This window comes from Heteronotia binoei, chromosome 15 (genome assembly GCF_032191835.1).
Source record: "Heteronotia binoei isolate CCM8104 ecotype False Entrance Well chromosome 15, APGP_CSIRO_Hbin_v1, whole genome shotgun sequence".
Lineage (NCBI taxonomy): Eukaryota > Metazoa > Chordata > Lepidosauria > Squamata > Gekkonidae > Heteronotia > Heteronotia binoei.
This window is the reverse complement of record NC_083237.1, coordinates 7,839,235-7,860,825: the sequence shown is the minus strand read 5'-3', so window position 1 is coordinate 7,860,825 and position 21,591 is coordinate 7,839,235. Positions and strand designations below refer to the sequence as shown.

Here is a 21,591-nt window from a genome sequence, read left to right as displayed (position 1 = left end):
TCACTGGTGTCCTGCTAGACATGGCAGCTGGGGGTGGGGGGACACCGGTCAAAATGCTTAACATCCCGGCCAGCCAATCAGCACTAACGACTCCTCATGTGGGATTCCATTCGCCGGGACCCCTTTCTGGGTGTCCTAGGCACCAAAAGGCAAGCTTCGCGTTCTTGCTTTCATCCCCCTTAGCGGAACCTGAACCCACACCTCCTGTGACTATGCCCTGGTGTTTCTCCCTGTTGTGTTGCCTGGGGGTCTGTACCTCTCTCACCTGGCAAACAGATGTTGTTCCTCCCACCCAAACCCCAATGCCGAAGGGAGAATTTGACATTGTGTTATGGTTGCCTCTACCAAGTGAGCTGCAGAGTAAAGGGATCGGGGCGATGGAGTTGGAATGGCCATGTTCTTTCTCTGGGCTTTGAGAAACATTGCTGTGGGTGAGGACTCAAATCAACATCCATACGGCTCCCTGGTGTATTTATGCCAGAGGTTCTGTCGCTCATGCCACATGGGGAGACTTGTCTTGATAGTAGTTTGTGTGAAAAGGATCTAGGGGTCTTAGTGGACTATACGCTGAGCATGAGTCAACAGTGCAATGTGGTGGCTAAAAAGGCAAATGTGATTTTTGGGCTGTACTAACAGAAGGATAGTATCCAGAGGGACAGTGGTTCAGTGGTAGAGTATCTGCTCGGTAATCAGAAGGTCCCAGGATCAAGCCCTGGCATCTCCAACTAAAAAAGGGTCCAGGCAAATAGGCGTGAAATACCTCAGCTTGAGACCCTGGAGAGCCGCTATCAGTCTGAGCAGACAATACTGGCTTTGATGGACCCAGGGTCTGATTCAGTAGAAGGCAGCTTCATATGTTCATATGCTCACATCATTTGAAGTATTGGTATTGCTGCTCTGGTAAGACTTCACCTGGTGCATCGTGTTCATTTGGGGGCACCACATTTTAAGAAAGATATAGACAAGTTGGAACAGGTCCAGAGGAAGTTGACAAAGATGGTGTGGGGTCTGGAGACCAAGTCCTATGAAGAAAGGTTGAAGGCGCTGGGTATGTTTAGCCTGGAGAGGAAGCAGTTGAGAGATGATATGATCACCATCTTCAAGTAATTGAAGGGTTGTCATATACAGGATGGTGCAGAATTGTTTTCTATTGTCCCAGAAGGTAGGACCAGAACCAACGGGTTGAAATTAAATCAGAAGAGTTTCCAGCTAAATATTAGGAAGAACTTCCTGACAGTTAGAGTGGTTCCTCAATGGAACAGGTTTCCTCGGTTGGTGGTGGGCTCTCCTTGGAGGTTTTTAAACAGAGGTTAGATAACCAGACAGCAATGCTGATCCTGTGAATGTAGGGGTTACTTCAATTCCCAGATCAGCACTTTCTGGCTGCGCTTGAGCCTTACTCCTTTTCCTGAGCTGGCTGAGGCGTGGCTGGAGCTCCTTGCGGAGGGGACACTGACGCGTTTTTGCATCTGTCTGCAGCACCGAAAGGGTTAAAGCGACAGAGCCGCTTGCTAGAGAGGCCGAGCCTGGAAAAGAGGAAAGGTTCTTTTATTTTCCTGTCTGGCGGAAAGGCAGGTTTGCTTCTGAACTGGGGGAAGAGGACAGGGAAAGCTTCGGATCAGCAGCAGCCGGATCCCGGGAAAGTCTACTTAGAAGTAAGGCTTGTTTCCTCTCCACGGGGCAACCGAAAGTTGGCAACCAGGCCCCTCTTGACGGTCCCTCTACTAGGTGGATGAATAATAAGGAATTAAGGCTGCGATCATACCCACTAAATAATGCACTTGCACAATGCACGTGAATAAGCCAAATCCAGTGGGAAAGTGAACTGAAACTGCATTATTCAGTATGCAAATGAGGAACACTTCGACCACACACACCAAATAATGCACTTTCAATCCACTTTGTGTGTGTGATCACAGCCACGGAGAACCAGCTTCAACCTCCTTTTCCTGAGCTGGCTGAGGCGTGGCTGGAGCTCCTTGCGGAGGGGACACTGACGCGTTTTTGCATCTGTCTGCAGCACCGAAAGGGTTAAAGCGACAGAGCCGCTTGCTAGAGAGGCCGAGCCTGGAAAAGAGGAAAGGTTCTTTTATTTTCCTATCTGGCGGGAAGGCAGGTTTGCTTCTGAACTGGGGGAAGAGGACAGGGAAAGCTTCGGATCAGCAGCAGCCGGATCCCGGGAAAGTCTACTTAGAAGTAAGGCGTTAGGGAGATACGTTTTTGCATCTGGGAAGGGAAGGCTGGGATCAGATTGCCAACTCCCGGATTGCAGGTGGTTATATATTTAGGGTAGAGGGTGCATTCTGGAAAAGGCCAAGTAGGGGGACGGGGCAGGGGAACTTGAGATGGGGAGGGGGCCGTGGGGTCCTCCCTCCAATGCGGCCATTTCCTCCAGGGGATCTGATCTCTGCCAGCTGGATGTCGGTAGCTTAGGCACCAGTATTGCTCCACTATATAGTTGGAGGCGGGGGGGGGGGGTCACGGTCAGTGGCTTTCAGGACAAGAAAGTTAATTGTACAAAACTAATGTTCTGCTGCTGGTCAATTTAATCTACAAAAAAAAAAAAGCAACAGCTGGCCTTGTTTGTTTGATGAGGAATTCCCACAGTAGCAGGTCCATTGCCCCATCTCAGATGCCCAGAGGGAGCGTTTCTTCAGATCAGAATCCTTGAACCAAATCTCAGCCAAAGCTTCTCTGCTTTTCTCTCAAAATCTCAGCTGCTTGTTCTTCACATGGTTACTTCCCTGCCCCTGCCCCCTAAGCTGGGTACTTGGACAGAGTTCTTGCCTAACACTTCAGACCTATTGAAGAGATACATACAATGGTTAAGGGGTCACCAGTTCCTTTTATCCTTTGGGAGCTCCACTTTACCTTAAGAATTAACTCCTAGGACAGACTGGGCCAAAGAAAAGGTAGGCTAAGCTTGCAACAGCCTTAAAGAACCAAACAGAGACACTTCATTTTCCCAAAGAACCACAGAGGCTTATCCAAGCCTCATTTTGGGCAGGAGCTCACAGGAGTGGAGCTGTGGAACCTCTAAATTTTATTGTGCGATTTCTTTCTCCCCACCCAACAACCCCCACCAAAGAAAAATACTTGCTTCTGGGCTCCATTGTTCAAACCCCCTGTGAAAATTTTGCTGAACTCTTAAGATTTGACAAACGTTCTCATGTTTTCCCCCCAAAAAATGAGAAGATAACAAAAAACGTAAACAGCAGACAGATGGAAATCTTCATCATGCCACTGTGGCCACATAGGAGAAAGTTAAAAGTGTGATGGAAGTAAGGTTTTATTATGGCAGTTACTCTTCAAGGAACATTTTAAGGTAGATGCTGAGCTGATATAATTTAGTACACCTTATGGTGATGTCAGGGGGTGTGTGGCATATGCAAATTAGTTATGCAAATGAATTGTGCTAATGAGCTCCAACATGTCTTTTTCTACTAAATGACCCTTGGGCGTATCAAAAATACCTTGGTATGTAACTCCACTTTGCACTCCAAAGGGATCTATCAAGAATGGGCAAGTGGGCATCAATGTGGCAAATGAGGTTCGGTGTGATCAGGTGCAAAGTAATGCACCTTGAGGCCAAAAAGCCTAATTATAAAGACACATTGATGGGGTCTGAACTGGCAGAGACTGACCAAGAGAGAGATTTTGGAGTCATGGTAGATAACTCACTGAAAATGTCAAGACAGTTTTCTGCTGGAATAAAAAAGACCCATGCTATGCGGGGGATTATTAGGAAGGGAACTGAAAACAAATCAGCCAGTATCATAATGCCCCTGTATAAATCAATGGTATGGCCTTATTTGGTGTACAATTCTGGTTACCGCGTCTCGAAAAGAATATTATAGCATTGGAAAAAGTACAGAAAAAGCCAACTAGAATGATTAAAAGGTTGGAACACTTTCCCTATCAAGAAAGGTTAAAGCGCCTGGGGTTCTTTAGCTTGGAGAAAAGACTGACTTGGTAAGTGGTTTACAAGATTATGCATGGGGTAGAGAAGGTAGAGAAAGAAGCACTTTTCTCCCTTTCTCATAATACAAAAACTTGTGGGCACTTAATGAAATTGCTGAGCAGTCAGGTTAGAACAGAAAAGGAAGTACTTTTTCACCTAAAGATTGATTAACACATGGAATTCACTGCCACAGGGCAATTCCTAACATTAATTAAAATATTCCTATCTCACCTTCCTTCTCTAAGAGAAACTCCAGGTGGCTCAAAAAAGGAAAAGTAGACAAACCTGGACAGAGCTATTCAGCCTGGTGAATAAATGGAGCCTCCACCTTCTGAGGCTCTGAAAATTCCCTTCTAGGAGCCAATGATTATGGAAAGATTGGGCTTCTCTTCTAGGGGAATCTAGTTTCCTGATGTGGGAAACAGGAAGCTGGAGTACAGATGGCAGGCTGTGGACTGGCACCCCCCCCCCCAGGAGATTTTGGGGAGGGACTTGGGGTAGGTGTGATGTCATGCTGATATTCCAACTTGCTGAAAAAACCAGTTATGATGTTAGCATGATGACAGATCCTCTGAAAAGGCAGTTGTGCTTCAATCCAATCTCAGTTTTGGGCTGAAGGAGATGGTGTGATGTCATACGACGTCATTTCCAATCCTTTCTTTTTCTCCCGCCAGCCCAGACTCAAGGGCTCCTGGAAGGCCCACCTAACAACAGAAATGCATGGCTGGACTTTTGGTCTGATCCAGTGGGGATCATGCTTCTGTCCATCCACAACAGTTCTTACTTTTGCTTAGATAACTTTCCTTCTCCACCCTGTGCAAAAGAAACCAGAATTATAAGACTTTGGCAAAGTCCAACAACGGTCTTGCATCCAAAGAAAAACTGGCGAGTTTCTCAAGGCCCCCAACAGCATATTTCCTTTCAAAATGAGTTGGCTGAGAGTGAGTATCCTCAGAGAACTGACAAGAAACAGCCATTGGGGATTTCTGCTTTGCTTCTAAGCAACTGAGTTTGGTAGGATAATGAAGCCCACTGGGTGAGGAGGGGGGTGGTGGTCTTCTGCAGCCTGGAATCTGGAGGCTCAGAAGCTACATCTGGGCAAGAGTTCAGCTGTGGCTCAGGAGGAACTGCTGTATCCTTAAATGCTAGATATTCTGAGGGAGGGGGGATGTTAGTTAAGATCAGCCACCTTAGATGAAGCCAAAGGGCCATCAGTCCTTTCCTCCAGCAGTTGCCTAGATGCCTTTCGACTCTACCTGTCCTCCCAGGTGCTGATGGGATCCCTCTTTTTATTCCAGCAGAGGATGATCAGGAGAATAAGGAAGGTGAGGAACTTCATCTACAATCTCCAGATAACGTTAAAAAGGAAGGCATGAAAGGAAACTTCTGGAATCAAGGCAGTCTAAAGAAGCAGAAAGGCAGCCAAATGGTCAAGAAGGCAGAAAAACTCATTCCTTGCCAAGGGGGGGATTTCTGAAAAGTCATTCACATGGAGAAAGAAACATACAAGTACTATAACGTGAACTTTTCAGATCAAGCCCAATATAATGTCCCTTTGCATGGAAAGACAGTTTGAATGGCACTCTTCAAAACCATAAAAAAATCCACAGAGTGGAGAAACCTTTTGAATGCTTGGAAGGTAAAAAGAAATTTAGTATGCAAGATCATCTTCAACATCACCAAGGATCCCACATGGGGGAGAAAACTTTTGGATATTCAGAGTGTGGACAACTTCAGCAGCGTCAAAGCACCCACAAAGGGGAGAAACCTTTTGAGTGCTCGGAGTGTGGAAAGAGATTCACTCGAAGTAGCAGTCTTCAACAGCATCAAAGAACCCATACGGGGGAGAAACCTTTTGAGTGCTCAGAATGTGGAAAGAGATTTGGTTTTCTTGGCAATCTTCGGGTGCATCAAAGAACCCACACAGGGGAGAAACCTTTTGAGTGCTCAGAGTGCAGAAAGAGATTCAGTGAGAGCCGCAAGCTGCAAGTGCATGAAAGAACCCACACAGGGGAGAAACCTTTTGAGTGCTCAGAGTGCGGAAAGAGATTCAGTCAGAGTAGCAATCTTCAACAGCATCAAAGAACCCACACAGGGGAAAAACCTTTTGAGTGCTCAGATTGTGGAAAGAGATTTAGTCTTCTTTGCAATCTTCAGGTGCATCACAGAACCCATACAGGGGAGAAACCGTTTGAGTGCTCAGAGTGTGGGAAGAGATTCAATGAGAATAGCAAGCTTCAACAACATGAAAGAACCCACACAGGGGAGAAACCTTTTGAGTGCTCAGAGTGTGGAAAGAGATTCAATGAAAGTAGCAATCTCCAACAGCATGAAAGAACTCACACAGGGGAGAAACCTTTTCAGTGCTTGGAGTGTGGGAAGAAATTCCTTGACAGTAGGTATCTTCAACACCATCAAAGAACCCACAAAGGAGAAAAACCTTTTGAGTGCTTAGAATGTGGAAAGAGGTTTAGTCGTATTTGCATTCTTTACGTGCATCGAAGAACCCACACAGGGGAGAAACCATTTGAGTGCTCAGAGTGTGGAAAGAGTTTCAGTCAGAATGGCCATCTTCAGCAGCATCAAAGAACCCACACAGGGGAGAAACCTTTTGAGTGCTCACAGTGTGGGAAGAGATTCAGTGTCAATTACAAGCTTCAGCAGCATCAAAGAATCCACATGGGGGAAACCTTTTAAGTGTTCAGACTGTTAGAGAGGGGAATCTTTCAAGTGCTCAGATTGTGGAAAGAGATTCAGTGACAATGGCCATCTTCAGGTACATCAGAGAACCCAAACAGGGGAGAAACCTTATGAATGCTCAGAGTGTGGAAAGAGATTTACTCAGCATGGCAATATTCAAAAGCATCAAAGAACCCACACATCGAGAAGCCATGTAAGAGCTTAGCCTGTCAAAAGAACTTTTCTGTTATTTCACACCTAAAAGACAACCACAGACCATACAAAACACTGAAAAGATGTAAAGTGTTGTAAAGAGCTGGTAGCTACGTAGAAACCTTATTTTAACCAGTAAGAAATGTTATATATGCTTGTACTATGGAAAATATCTGTCTCCAGGAGCTGGAGTAAGCTCTGGGCTAATTTTACCTCCTACCTCTGACTCCTCAGAGTTCCCCTTGGAGTCCTTCATTGAGAGTATGGCTTGCTGGAGCACACTGAGAAAATTATTTTTCTCTACTGTAATTTGGAAAGGTATCTGCATAAGGATTGCTAACCAGACTGAAGGGGGGAGGGGAATCCTACCTCTTTCTCAGAAGCTTAATGTGTGGAAATGGGCATCTGAAGAACTAACTAACAACCCAGAATGCCTCCGTTGAAGGGAGAGAAAACTGTTTCTCTCAAGGCAGGTGACAACCTTAGCTTGCTTCTTTCTCAATCACAGGAAACAAAATTCAGCTAAGGAAGGGCCATAGCTAGGGATGGGACAAACCAGGAAAGTGTGGTTTAATTAATAGTTTCTGATGTTCCCCATGTTGGGATATGGCAAGATCTAAATTTCAGTCATTAGAGCATTAACATGATTGTAGCAGAGACCCGACCAGGAAGTACAACTTGGCTCAGAGCCAAACCAATGTTTGGTGTGTTTGACAAACTGATTGAATGGCTAATGAGTTGTTTCTTCCTGTTCCATTACCTGCCTTGTACCTGTGCCTGTTGCAGCTGCCCTTGTTTTATGTGTAAGCCTACCATTTAGAATAAATACGTCGTTTTAGAACTTTGTTATTTCCTTAGGACCATCCCGTCGTTCCCCTCTTCCTAATAGACGTTGCTAAAGAGCTTCATTTTAAATAACAATCCATCACCTCCATGTGTTGTTTACCCAACACCCCATTCATGAACCATGGACCTTCATGAATTTTTAGCCGCCTTATGAACTGGTTCAGTTTGTGATGTGGTAGAACACTTCCCTTCCCCCCAGCATACTGGTGACACAAAACTTGGAGGGGCCATTTTGATTGCCACCAGTTCAGGAGTGTATAGAACAGATCCCGTGCAAGCTAGTTGATTCGGTTCATGCCCATACCTAGTCACAGATCATTATTATTGTATGTGGTGTGAACGCACCCTCATTCCATCGGAAGGATTAATGTGAATATCGTAAGGCCTGGTTTGAATTTACAGGCCTGTGTCTGTGAAATTGCTGAGCAGTCGGGTTAGAACGGATAAAAGGAGGTACTTCTTCACCCAAAGGGTGATTAACATGTGAAATTCACTGCCACAGGAGGTGGCGGCAGCTACAAGCATAGACAGCTTCAAGAGGGGGTTAGATAAAAAGATGGAGCAGAGGTCCATCAGTGGCTATTAGCCACAGTGTGTGTGTGTATATATATATATATATAAAATCTTTTTTTTTGGCCACTGTGTGACACAGAGTGTTGGACTGGATGGGCCATTGGCCTGATCCAACATGGCTTCTCTTATGTTCTTATGTTCTTTTCAGAGCTCTTGCTACCATCAAGCCTTATCTCATTCCAGGCCCAACAATGAAACGTGGTAATTGGGTGGATCCAGGGAGCTTCTGCTTCATTGAATAGCGTGATGGGAGGGGGAAAGTAGGAGCAGAAGTGAGCATCTTCCAGAGGAAGCCAAGACAAGCATTCTCTGGAAGATTCATGAAAAGAAGACCTTTGGCTAGCCAAAAAGATCACCTGACTTCATGGGGCGGAAGTCTATAATGGGGGCTATAGGCTAGTAAGGGATTTTTTTTGCTATGGCTGACTGCTATGGACTGAATGTTGTTATTGTTATTTTGCCTTATTGTTCGGAGGAGGAGGAGGAGAAGATATTGGATTTATATCCCATCCTATGCTCTGAATCTCAGAGTCTCAGAGCAGTCACAATCTCCTCTACCTTCCCCCTCCACAACAGCCACCCTGTGAGGTAGGGGAGGTTAAGACAGTTTTTTTTATAGCAGCTGCCCTTTCAAGGACAACTCCTGTGAAAGCTATGGCTGACCCAAGTCCATTCAGCAGGTGCAAGTGGAGGAGTGGGGAATCAGCCGGTTCTCCCAGATTACCTTCTAATGCTCTCAGGAGACTTGTTGTCTGCAACACAGGCATGCCGGGTATTAGGTAGACACTTGGCTTTGTTGTTTTTCTTGCTACTCAGAAGTTACGAGTTGATTGCGGGAAATTAATTCCTTGGTTGGCATTCCAGGCAGCTTTCCTGAACGTTTACCCCTCCTAAAAAAAATGTAGCATTTGTTTATCTATAATTATTCTCTTTTTTGAGATGTAAACGGTGGCTGGGGGTGCAGACATTTTTGGTTTTAGTAACATTACTGCAATAGGATGCAAAGAGTCCGTCTCATTTTGCTGTTCTACACCCCACAGCCGCACTAATTGGTTTCTCCAATTAGAGGTTCTAGTTGAGTCTATGAGATTGCAAAGGTTAGACTTAAGATTCAGCAGGACTCTGTCTCTGTCAGGCCATTGGGGAATTTGTAGCGCTTATGAAGATCAAAGGTGATTAGTTACCAAGTACAGCCTGGTCACAATAAATGGGAGGGCTCAGTCTCGAGTTACTGGCCCAGTCCTGATCCCCCTGCACGTTGGTGAGTATTTGTGTGCACAAATAAAGACGCTCCATCCGGGATAACTATAAATCTCTCGCTAATTCTCAGAAGGTCTTGAAGGGTGGTGTGGAATCGTATTTAGTCCAAATGCATTTCTCTGCTGCCCCGCTGTGGCCATTGATTTCACTGAACTAAAAGACAGCCTGGCCTCTTTCACATCAGGCCACAGTCCCTCCCGTCCCTTTATTCAAATCGCCCAACAGCAAGAATCACCAGCAACCAGGAGTGTAGCCAGTATTTTAAAAGGGAGCTTTTTAAAAAGTCAGGGGGCACCCTTTCCCATCCACTGCAGGACTTGACGCTTCTCATAAGCTTTCTTCTGACAAAAAGGGGGGAAACAGACTGCGCCCCAGAGGCCCCTCTGTAAGTCAGGAGGCCCTGTCTGGAAGTCAGGGGGCAGTGCCCCCACAGACCCTCCCGTAGCTACAGGCCTGCCAGCAACTGAACACGCCCTTTCCAGGTTTCTTCTGCCATCTTCAGCTAAGTCTGCATGCTTCACCATCCTCTTAATCACTGATGTGTTTAAGCCCCACACAATACAGAGAGCTGCCCTTCTCCAAGATGTTTCTATCCCCTTGCTAATTTTAAAAGTCCTGCCTTGACCTTCCCAGTTTGGAAATGTGGCTTCCTCGTAACTTTGGCCAGGCCAGCATGAATTTATTTGCATATTAGGCCACACCCCTTGGCATCGCCATTGTTTCACATAGGGCTATTTTTGTAGGGAAAAAACCAGCAGGAATTCATTTGCAAATTAGGTCACACCCCCTGATGCCCAGCCAGCCGGAACTGCATTCCTGCTAAAAAAAAAGCCCTGACTTCGGGTAACTTTCCAGGATTTTGTCACACAACAATTGGGTGCCAGCACATTGTCCCCATCTCCACCACCAATAAAGGCAGAAGCGCAGACCTTCTTTATCTAGCAGTGTAGGCATTGGTTACAAAATAGTTGCAGGCTGCAAGGGAAACTGCAACCAAATTGCTGCCTTTTCAATCCTTCCACTGCAATTTCTCCATGAACCACCGAACGGGATCCTTTTCTAATCCTTTCCTGCCCTCGTGTGGACACATTAAGTACTGCAGAATGTTGTCTATCCATTGTACCTTGGCTTAACCTGCACTGCTTGGGATTGGTGCCATTGCTTGGTTGCTTCTTTATCTACTGGACAAGTGCAGTGAAATGCCCTAATGGCATCGAGGAAGATTCCCCGTACAAACGGGCACACAACACCCGTGTCTTCAGGATGTATTCGGGCAGCAGCGGAAATGCTACGCGGAATCTGGCAGTGCAGTGCATGCACGCCTGGAATCTTGGCACCCTCAAGCACTTTCAATCAGTTTTCAATGCACTTTAAAACTGGATTTTGCCAGTTCACACAGTTACTCCAGAGCAGCCGCATGAGGCGTGGCTGGCTGAAGCTCTCCTCGTGGAATGGACGGGAGGTGTTTTTGCATTTGTCTGCAGCCCCGAAAGGGTTAAATTGAGGGAGCCGTTTGCTAGAGAGACCGAGCATGGAGACATGGGGGGGGGGGGGGTGGAGGCGAATAAGAGGAAAGGTTCTTTTATTTTCCTGTCTGGCGGGAAGGCAGGTTCGCTTCTGAACTGCGGAAGAGGACAGGGAAAGCTTCGGATCAGCAGCAGCCGGCTGGATCCCGGGAAGGTCTACTTAGAAGTAAGGCGTTAGGGGTATACGTTTCTTAGATCTGGGAAGGGAGGTTGCCAACTCCCGAATGGCAAATGGCTGGATATTTAGGGTGGAGGGTGCATTCTGCTGGGAAAGGCCAAGTTAAGGGGCAGGGGAGGGCAACCTGAGATGGGGAGGGGGCCGTGGGGTCCTTCCTCTAGTGTGGCCACTTTCTTCAGGGGAACTGCTCTCTACCAGCTGGAAGTTGGTTGTAACAACCTGCAATATTTCTCCGCTATATAGCTGGAGGTTGGGGGGGTTACAGCCAGCGTCTTTTAGAACAAGAAAAGTTAATTGTACAAAACTAATGTTCTGCTGCTGGTCAGTTTAATCTACTTCCCCCTCAAAAAAAAGCAGAAGCTGGCCTTTTCTGTTTGATGAGCGGAGCTTTTTTTTTTTTTTTTTTTTAGAAAATCCCAGCAGGAACTCATTTGCATATTAGGCTACGCTCCTTACACCATTGTTTCACGCAAGGCTGTTTTGTAGGAAAAGCCTGGCAGGACCTTATTTGCATATTAGGCCACACCCCCTGACGCCAAGCCAGCCAGAATTGCGTTCCTGCTCAAGAAAAGCCCTGTTGATGAGAAAGAAAAGGGCATGGGGGAAGGGAACTCCTGCCTGCACTGGCATCATCCACAGACCCATCCTAAGATTACCCCACATCAGATGCCCAGAGGGAGTGGAGTGTTTCTGCAGATCAGGATTCACATCTTTAAAGTAGCCGTCACAGAACCTTTATTGGCATAACAACAACAGTATCAAATCAAGGAAGCAGGGAAAAAAGTGATTAATTAAACATTCTATACAGACTTCTCCTTTTATAAGCACAGTGAAGGAAGTCTGCCACCACTTCGATGGTTTCAGCCTTATTTGAGGCTGGTAAGCTTACTATCTTGCTTTCATCAGATTTACCCTCCAGGTATTGCAATATAGGATCCAGATAAGATGCACGTAAATCACAGTAGAATCTACAGGATAAAAAGTATATGGTCTGTTCCTTCAGTTTCCTTCAGCCCACAGGGACATAGGCTATCAAGGAATGGTATTTTTTTAAACCTCCGGTATAACACGGCAGATGGAAGCACATTAAAACGGGCCAACATAAACGCCCTTCGAACATGGGGGTGCTGGCAGGGGAGACACCCTGATCAGATCAGGATTCTTGAGCCAAATCTCAGCCAAAGCCTCCCTGCTTTCCTTTCTCAGTCTCAGCTGTTGTTCTTCATATCGTCGATTTCCTGCCCCCTTCCCTTCCGCTGGGTACTTGCCTAACACTTCAGGCTGACTGAAGAGATGCATACAATGGTTAAGGCAGGGGTGTCAAACATGCAATTTGGGGGCCGAATCAGGCCCCCAGGAGGGCTCCTATCAGGCCCCCGAGCAACTGGCTATCATCTGCTTCCTTCTTCCTATATTTTGCTGCTTTTTGCGTAACAGTTTGCTTTGCAAGGCTTGCTCAATTGCACAGGAGTTACACAGCAAAACCTCTATTTTCTCCATTAGTTGAGGCTCTTACCTTGTAGAGGAAGGTGGGGAGGCAGAGCTCGTTTTTCCAGGCTCTCTCAATCACACAGCAGAGCTACTGAGCCAAGCCTCTCTTCCTTCTATTGGCTGCGGCTCCCCCCTCCCCAGTCCCCTGGAGAAGGAAGGAAAGAGCCAGAGCTTCCTTTGCCCAGTTCCCTGGATCCCATGGAAGAAAGCACCTTTAAAACCAATGAGTGCTAATGTTTTAAGCATGTTTTAAGTTTTTTAAAAAATATATTTAATTGTGTTTGTCTCTGTGCTTTATAAAGTTTATATCTCTGTTACCTAATCTTAAATAAGTACACACATGGCCTGGCCCAACCTGACATGACCTGGCCCAACAAGGTCTCATGTCAGATCTAGCCCTCATAACAAATGAGTTCAACACCCCTGGGTTAAGGGGTCACCAGTTCCTCTTGTCCTTTGGGGGCTTCACTTTACCTTAAGAATTAACCCCTAGGACAGATTGGGCCAAAGTAAAGACAGGCTAAACTTGCAACAGCCTTAAAGAGCCAAACAGAGATGCTTCTTTTTCCCAAAGAATCACAGAGGCATATCCTAAATAGCTTGGTACCTAATATAGCAGAATGACATTACACCCAGTCTACAAACCACAAGAAACCCTTTTTGTTCTGATCCACAAGGTCAGTTCTTGTGGGCCTCTTGAGCATGTTTGTGATGCTCAGTGGTGTATCTCAATTATCCTCTGTTTTTCTTGTGACAAGTGCCTGTCTCCTGTCTCCCCTTCCCTCCCCCAGGAGTAACCTCTCTTCACAGCCAAGTGAGTTAAGGCATTTGTTTGACATTTGGAGGTAACCCAACTGGAAAACGGAAAAGGAGATGGAAGATCAGAACCCAGAAGGACCTGGAACTGGCAAGGCAGCAGGTAAAAGGCCCCTGTCTCCTCCAAGCTGGGAGTGGTGTTGAATTCTGGGAAAGAGCTGTACCAGAGATCCAGGCTAAGGAGATAATGACTTCAGATGTACATTGCCAATGCTTCCGGCTGTTCCAGTACCACATGGCAGATGGGCCCCGGGAGGTTTTCAGCCAGCTCCATGGACTTTGCAACCACTGGCTGAAGCCGGAGAGACACACCAAGGAGCAGATCCTGGACCTGGTGATCCTGGAGCAGTTCCTGGCCATCCTGCCCCCGGAGATGCAGCGCTGGGTCAGAGGGTGTGGGCCAGAGACCAGTTCCCAAGCAGTGGCCCTGGCCGAAGGTTTCTTCCTGAGTCAGGCAGAGGGGAAGAGGCAGGCAGAACAGGTGAGGGGTTTCCTCCAGATATGTCCAATTCTAGGAACAATATCCAATTGTATACTAAAGTTTTCTTGACAAACATTTCTCCCAAGTCTGTTCATAGAAGGGTGAAGTGTCTGGGAGTGGGGCAGGATCCATTGCTTGGTCTGTTCATTCCATCTCTTACCCCTCTCCCTCACTGCTGTTTCAGATGTGGGGACCATCCATGAAGACAGAAGATTCATTCCCTGAGGCGGAAGGAACTTCCTTCAAGCAAGGGCAGAGTGCACAAACCATGGAGCATGCCCAAGATGCCCTCTCCTGTGGTAAGATCTCATTGTGCCTGGATGTGATTGGAGCACATTGTGAATGCTGTGGGTGGAGAGTTCAAGGCAAGATCCTGGAGCAATTCCTCACATTAATTAAAATATTCCTATCTCACCTTCCTTCCTTAAAAGGAACTCAAAATGGCTCAAAGAAGAAAATGTAGACAAACCTGGGCAGAGCTATTTAATAAGGTGAATAAATGGAGCCTCCACCTTCAGGGGCAGCAGAGCTCTGAAAATCCCTTTCTAATGGAAAGATTCGGCTTTTATTCTAGGGGGATCTAGTTACCTGATGTGGGGACTCAGATGCTGGAGCAGGGATGGCAGGCTGCGGACTGGCACCCCCAGGAGGTTTTGGGAGGGGCTTCTCACAACCTGAGTTCAATTCCGGCGGAAGCTGGATTCAGGTAGCCGGCCCAAGGTTGATTCAGCCTTCTATCCTTCTGAGGTCGGTAAAATGAGTACCCAGCTTGCTGGGGGGGTGGGAAGTGTAAAAGACTGGGGAAAGCAATGGCAAACAACCCCGTAAGAAGACTGCCGTGAAAATGTTGTGAAAGCAACATCACCCCAGAGTCAGAAACGACTGGTGCTTGCACAGGGGACCTTTCCTTTCCTTTTCTTTTTTCAGGCAGATGTGAGTACTGATATATTATGTTCCTGAGAAACCCAATTATAACGTTAGCATGACAACGGATCCTCTGAAAACACAGTTGTGCTTTGATCACATCTCGGTTTTGGGCTGAATGGGAAGGTGACATGTCCTACAACGTCATTTCCAATCCTTTCCTTTTCTCCCTCCAGCCCAGATGCAAGGGCTCATGGGAGGGCCCAGCTGGCAGGAGAACGGCATGCCTGGACTTTTGGTCTGATCCTGCAGGGATGCTGTAATCTTTGGAGCTCCAAAGTTCACAGAGCACATTTTATAGAATCACATCCTCAAAGAGCTGGAAGAGACCTCCAGGGTCATCTAGTCCAACCCCATGCACAATGGGGGAAATTTACAAGGGAGCTGGCAAGGAACAGCCATTGGGGATTTCTCCTTTACTTCTAAATAAATGAGTTTGTAGAATTATAACACCCACTGGGTGAGGAGAAAGGGAGGTCTTCTGGGGCCTGGAATCTGGAGGCTCAGAAGCTCCATCTAGGGAGGAGTTCAGCTGTGGTTCATCAGGGCTGTTGTATCCTTAAATACTGGATATTCTTGGGGGGGGGGGAATGTTAGTTAAGATCAGCCACACTGGATGAGGCCAAAAGGCCATCAGTCCTTTCCTAAAGCAGTCACATACATGCCTTTGGACTCTACCTGCTCTTTGAGGTGCTAACAGGATCCCTCTTTTTATTCCAGCAGAAGATGATCAGAAGAATGAGGAGGGTGAGGAACTTCATCAACAATCACCAGATAAAGACATGAAAGGAAACTTCTGGAATCAAGGCAGACTAAAGAGGCAGAAAGGCAGCCAAGGGGGGGATTTCCAAACAGTCATTCACATGGAGAAAGAAACATTCAAGTGCTATAGAATGAACTTTTCAGATCAAACCCAATGTAATGTCCATTTCCATGAAAAGAAATTCAGTTTGAACGGCACTCTTCAAAACCATAAAAAAATCCATGAAGTGGAGAAACCTTTTGAATGCTTGGAAGGTAAAAAGAAATTTAGTAGGCATGACCATCTTCTACACCAAAGAACCCACACTGCGGAGAAACCTTTTGGATGCTCAGAGTGTGGAAAGAGATTTTGTCAGCTTGAACAACTTCAGCAGCATCAAAGCACCCACAAAGAGGAGAAACCTTTTGAGTGCTCAGAGTGTGGGAAGAGATTTGGTCTGCATAACAGTCTTCAAAAGCATCAAAGAACCCACACAGGGGACAAATCTTTTCAGTGCTCGGTCTGTGGGAAGAGGTTCCGTGAAAGTAGCAAGCTTCAAAAGCATCAGAGGACTCACACAGGAGAGAAACCTTTTGAGTGTTCAGAGTGTGGGAAAAGATTCAGTTACAGTGGCAATCTTCAACAGCATCAAAGAACCCACACAGGGGAGAAACCTTTTAAGTGTTCAGAGTGTGGAAAGAGATTCAGCCAGAGTAGCAATCTTCAACAGCATCAAAGAACCCACACGGGGGAGAAACCTTTTGAGTGCTCAGAGTGTGGGAAAAGATTTAGTCTTCTTTGCAATCTTCAAGTGCATCAAAGAACGCATACAGGTGAGAAACCTTTCGAATGCTCAGAGTGTGGAAAAGGATTCAATGAAAGTAGCAAGCTTCAACTGCATGAAAGAACCCACACAGGGGAGAAAATTTTTGAATGCTCAGAATGTGGGAAGAAATTCAGTCAGAGCTGCAATCTTCAACAGCATCTAAGAACCCACACAGGGGAGAAACCTTTTCAGTGCTCACAGTATGGGAAGAGATTCCGTGAAAGTAGCAAGCTTCAACAGCATCACAGAACCCACACAGGGGAGAAACCTTTTGAGTGCTCAGAGTGTGGAAAGAGATTTAGTCTTCTTGGCACTCTTCAGGTGCATCGAAGAACCCATTCAGGGGAGAAACCTTTTGAGTGCTCAGAATGTGGAAAGAGATTCAGTCAGAGAAGCAATCTTCAACAGCATCAAAGAACCCACACAGGGGAGAAATCTTTTGAGTGCTCACAATGTGAGAAGAGATTCAGTGATAGCTACAGGCTTCAACGGCATCAAAAAATCCACAGGGGAGAAACCTTGTGAGTGTTCAGACTGTGGAAGAGATTCAGTCAACTTGGCAATTTTCAGCTGCATCAAGGAAGCCAGTCTTCAACAGCATCAACGGATCCACACAGCGGAGAAACCTTTTGAGTGCTCGACTGTGGAAGGAAATTCAGTCACTGTGGTGGACTTCAATGACATCAGAGAAGCCCTTTCAGTGCTCAGAGTGTGGAAACTGATTCAGTCAAAGTGGCAGTCTTCAAATTCATCAAACAATACACATGGCGGGAAAACCTTTTGAGTGCTCAGAGTGTGGAAAGAGATTCAGTCAACATCACTGTGTATGGCAGAATGTATACGCAATAAATGGTGTAGTCTTTTAGGTGCCACAGGATTCTTTTTTTGTTTCTTTGTACTGCAACCGGCAGCCACCTCCTCTCATAGGAACCTACCTGTACAATCCAGTAATCTTTGGAAGCTAGACAGGTAGCAACCCAAGAAAAAGCCTTCCAGGTTGTGGCTCCAAAAATTTGGAACACCCTCCACCGGGAGCGCCCAAGCTAACCCCTCTGCCTCCCCTAGATCTGGCCCTGTGCAGGAGAACTGCGCTCTACACTTCCTGAAAAGCAGATGAAATTTGAATAGCCCAATGAAATCGCTCCGTTCTGTGCATGCCCAGTGGGAGCATTATTGTGGTCTGGTGGAACATCGTGGCCACACAGCAACGTGTTTATTTCAAACTTGAAATGGCTGCTTGACGGAGCTGAGGCGTTTTCTGGAGCGACAAAGAAGTGGAGGCGATGCTGGACATTGTGTTCGCAGCAGAACTAGGGCCAAGAGTAATGCACAGCACACATCTAGAAAACTTGAGCCTGTTCTCCAGGGTGTCCGTTTCATTGGAAGCCAGGGGCTACAAAAGATCTGGAGAGCAGACGCGCTCAAAATTTAAACGAGTTAAACCAGATTTTTATAATGCCCTGGAGAAATGGGGAGGCTTCCCCCACACCAGAGCAAAGTCTCCCCATTTCGATCGCCTCCGAGAGCTATGGGAGCCGGCAGGGAAGCCGCACTAGGAGGAACGCCTACATGCATGTAAAGTATATGGATCGCTCACCCCCTTGGAAATGGTTGTCCCCTTTCAGGTTCAAGCATATTTAAGTACAGATCCCCCTCCCACACACACATACACACTTGCCATCATCAGTGGATTGGAGGGTAGGCTTGCCAGTTGCAGGTTAAGGGAAACTATGATATTTTTGGTGCTGGAGGGTGGAGTTTGGGGAGAGGAGGGATTTCAGTAAGTAGCATGCCACAGACTGTCAAGGATTGGGAACAAAAGCTCCCGGTCACAGAATAAACATCAGACGTTTGAGAGCAGCAAGACAGGGAGGGGGAGGGGGAAAGAAAGCAATCAAATAGCCCAAGGGTGGCCAACGGTAGCTCTCCAGATGTTTTTTGCCTACAACTCCCATCAGCCCCAGCCAGCCAGTGGCTGGGGCTGATGGGAGTTGTAGGCAAAAAACATCTGGAGAGCTACCGTTGGCCACCCCTGCAATAGCCTGTTAACCCCCCCCACCCACCACCCACCTCTCAAAGTCTCCATGGGGCTTTCATCTAGGGTTCCCAATCCCAAATGGGTGTAAACACTCAAGGAAACAACAGCAGATGGATTTATACACACAAAAAGCTATACGCTATTTAGTATTGATTTCTATTCTTTCAGTATTGTGTCGTATCATGTATCACATTTGTAACTCTATTTCACAATATTACATAAACAAAAATAAACTTGTAACCGCATTTAAAGGACTGCACCGTCCCTGTCTTTTTTAAGGTAACAGTCCCAATAACGTCTGTGCATGTTCTTACTACAGTTGAGTTACTGAATGCTTGCAGAACCTTGTAAAGTTTCTTTTGGTCAATTTCGTTAGCAGTCCGCTTAGCGATAGTAGCCCGCACCTGGTTCTCCAGTTTGAAAATAGAGAGCGATTGCTGTGAAGTGAAAGAGACAGAGCACTGCTTCCAAATTTAATTGCAGCCAGGAAGAAGAAAACGGAAACATGAAATATACCTAGGTTTCATGTCACTGCTGGAACACTGCTTATACCAGGGGTGGCCAAACGGTGGCTCTTTCACACTTATTGTGTGGCTCTCGAAACCCCCACCACCGTGGTGGTCAACTTGGAGAAGGCATTTCTCTTTAAAACACTTTGCCAAGCCAGCTGGTGGCTTGGAGAATGCATTTAAAGTTGAAGTTGCTCTCTTTCCACCTCTCCCTCCATCTTCCCATCTATCTTCGTTCCTTCCTTCCTGTCCTGTCCTGTGGCTAACAAAATCTGATGTTCACGTCTTGTAGCTCTTTATCTGATGTTCACCTCTTGTGGCTGTCAAACATCTGACGTTTATTCCATGTGGCTTTTGCGTTAAGCAAGTTTGGCCACTCCTGGCTTATACATTTCATAATACATCCAGAGTGTGGGCTACTATCACTAAGCAGACTGCTAATGAAATTGACCAAAAGAAACTTTACAAGGTCCTGCCATAGGGTATAATGGAGAATTGATCCACAGGTATCTGGGGCTCTGGGGGAGTTGTTTTTGGAGGTCGATGGACCAAATTTTCAGCATAGCATCTGGTGTCTCTCCTCAAAATAATCCCCAAATTTCAAAAAGATCGGATTGGGGGGTCCAATTTTATGAGCCCCCCAAAAAGGTGCTCCTATCCTTCATTATTCCAAACGGAAGGAAGGCATTTAAAAGGACCACTACCCCTTTAAATGTGATGGCCAGAACTCCCTTTGAAGTTCAGTTGTGCTTGCCACACCCTTACTCCTGGCTCCACCCCCCCCAAAGTCCCCAGATATTTCTTGAGTCCGATTTAGCAACCCCACTTTCATCCCACTTTTGCATCTTGCAAAAACAGGAAAAGTATCCCCCACCACCACCTCTCAGACTCTCCCAGAGGCACAAACATGGCAATCCCTTCTCTGGACCATAGAGAGGGGGGTCTAAACTTTAAATCCCCCCCATTCTGACCCCCCGCCCCCTTTAGTGTTGTGCAACAGGCAGATCTCATTGTATCCTATGTGCCAATAGGACAGAATGGACTCCTTATGGTAATAAACTCTGGCACCTATTTTTCTGCATCATGACCCCTGTTCACACCACACAAAGAATCACTTACTGCAGTCTTGTCCCCTGTATCAAAGTACCCTCCTGGACTATTCCATTTTATGCCACACAAATCTGTGTTGTAGAAATGTCATGCTGCACAATTACTTTACCTTGTTTGTACGGAGATCTCCAGCCACCACCAGGAGACTAGTAACCCTATCATGTCCCTTCTGCACACAGATGATGAATACAGGACGTACTGACTGTATGTAGCATTGAACCTTGTATAGAGGCGGCAGTGGTGGTTCTATGTGCATTTCCCAGCCTCAGAGGTCACTTATTTTCTCCCTCTCACTGTGGGGGTGCAGGAAATGTCTGCATTTTTAGCATTTCTTCCCTCCCCCTACAGACCTCTGACTTCCCTCATTGTTGTGTTCCGAATTGACCACAGTCAGCTATTACTACCAGTTATGGTTGTGAACGCACCACTGAAGTCATCAATTTTTAAATTCCCTGTAGCCGTCCTACAAGGAAGACAGCAGGCAAGGCCCAACAGCAGTAGAGAAGGAGGAGGAAGAAGAACTGCAGGATGATATCGTGACAGTAGCAATCTTCAGCTGCATCAAAGAACCCACAAAGGGGGAAAACCTTTTGAGTGCTTGGACTGTGGGAAGAGATTCAGCTATAGTAGCGAGCTTCAGCGAGATCAAAGAATTCACACAGGAGATAAACCTTTTGAGTGCTCAGAGTGCGGAAAGAGATTCAGTGACAGTAGCAGTCTTCGACAGCATCAAAGAACCCACACAGGGGAGAAACCTTTTGAGTGCTCAGAGTGTGGAAAGAAATTACGTTCCAGTGGCAAACTTCAGCAGCATCAAAGAACCCACACTGGGGAGAAACCTTTTGAGTGCTTGGACTGTGGGAAGAGATTCAGACATAGTAGCAACCTTCAGCGACATCAAAGAACCCACACAGGGGAGAGACCTTTTGAGTGCTCAGACTGTGGGAAGAGATTCAATGACCGTAGTAATCTTCAGTGGCATCAAAGAACTCACACTGGGGAGAAACCTTTTGAATGCTCAAAGTGTGGGAAGAGATTCAGTGACAGTAGCAAACTTCAATGTCATCAAAGAATCCACACCAGAGAAACCTCTTGAGCGCTCAGTCTGGAAAGAGATTCACACAGCTTCACCAACTTCAGCTGGGACAAAACAGAAATGTGACACAGAATCTGCCAGCTGACTATGCTTGCATTCCCTGAATCTTGACACCCTCAAGTTGAAAACTAAGTCCTCAGGGCCAGATGAATTGCATCCAAGGGTTCTAAAAGAGCTTGTGTATGTAATTTCTGAGCCTCTGGCTATTATTTTTGAGAATTCTTGGAGAACAGGAGAGGTGCCGGAAGATTGGAGATGGGTGAATGTTGTCCCCATCTTCAAGAAGGGGAAAAAAGATGATCCGGGTAACTACCAATCTGTC

The 21,591-nt window shown here is 46.3% G+C and overlaps 2 protein-coding genes across 2 annotated transcripts; both read left to right on the top strand.

Moving 5' to 3' along the window:
• Nucleotides 1-1,573: 1,573 nt before the first annotated feature.
• On the top strand, nucleotides 1,574-7,694 carry LOC132583738 (zinc finger protein 180-like). The gene is made up of 2 exons (XM_060255385.1): nucleotides 1,574-1,655; nucleotides 5,260-7,694. Exon 2 carries the CDS (start codon nucleotides 5,618-5,620, stop codon nucleotides 6,656-6,658), a length of 1,041 nt encoding a protein of 346 aa, XP_060111368.1. The 5' UTR covers nucleotides 1,574-1,655; nucleotides 5,260-5,617; the 3' UTR covers nucleotides 6,659-7,694.
• Nucleotides 7,695-13,730: 6,036 nt separating this feature from the next.
• LOC132584617 (zinc finger protein OZF-like) lies at nucleotides 13,731-20,375 on the top strand. The gene is made up of 4 exons (XM_060256522.1): nucleotides 13,731-13,877; nucleotides 14,209-14,323; nucleotides 15,669-16,571; nucleotides 20,353-20,375. Exons 1-4 carry the CDS (start codon nucleotides 13,731-13,733, stop codon nucleotides 20,373-20,375), a joined length of 1,188 nt encoding a protein of 395 aa, XP_060112505.1.
• The last annotated feature ends 1,216 nt before the right edge of the window (nucleotides 20,376-21,591 follow it).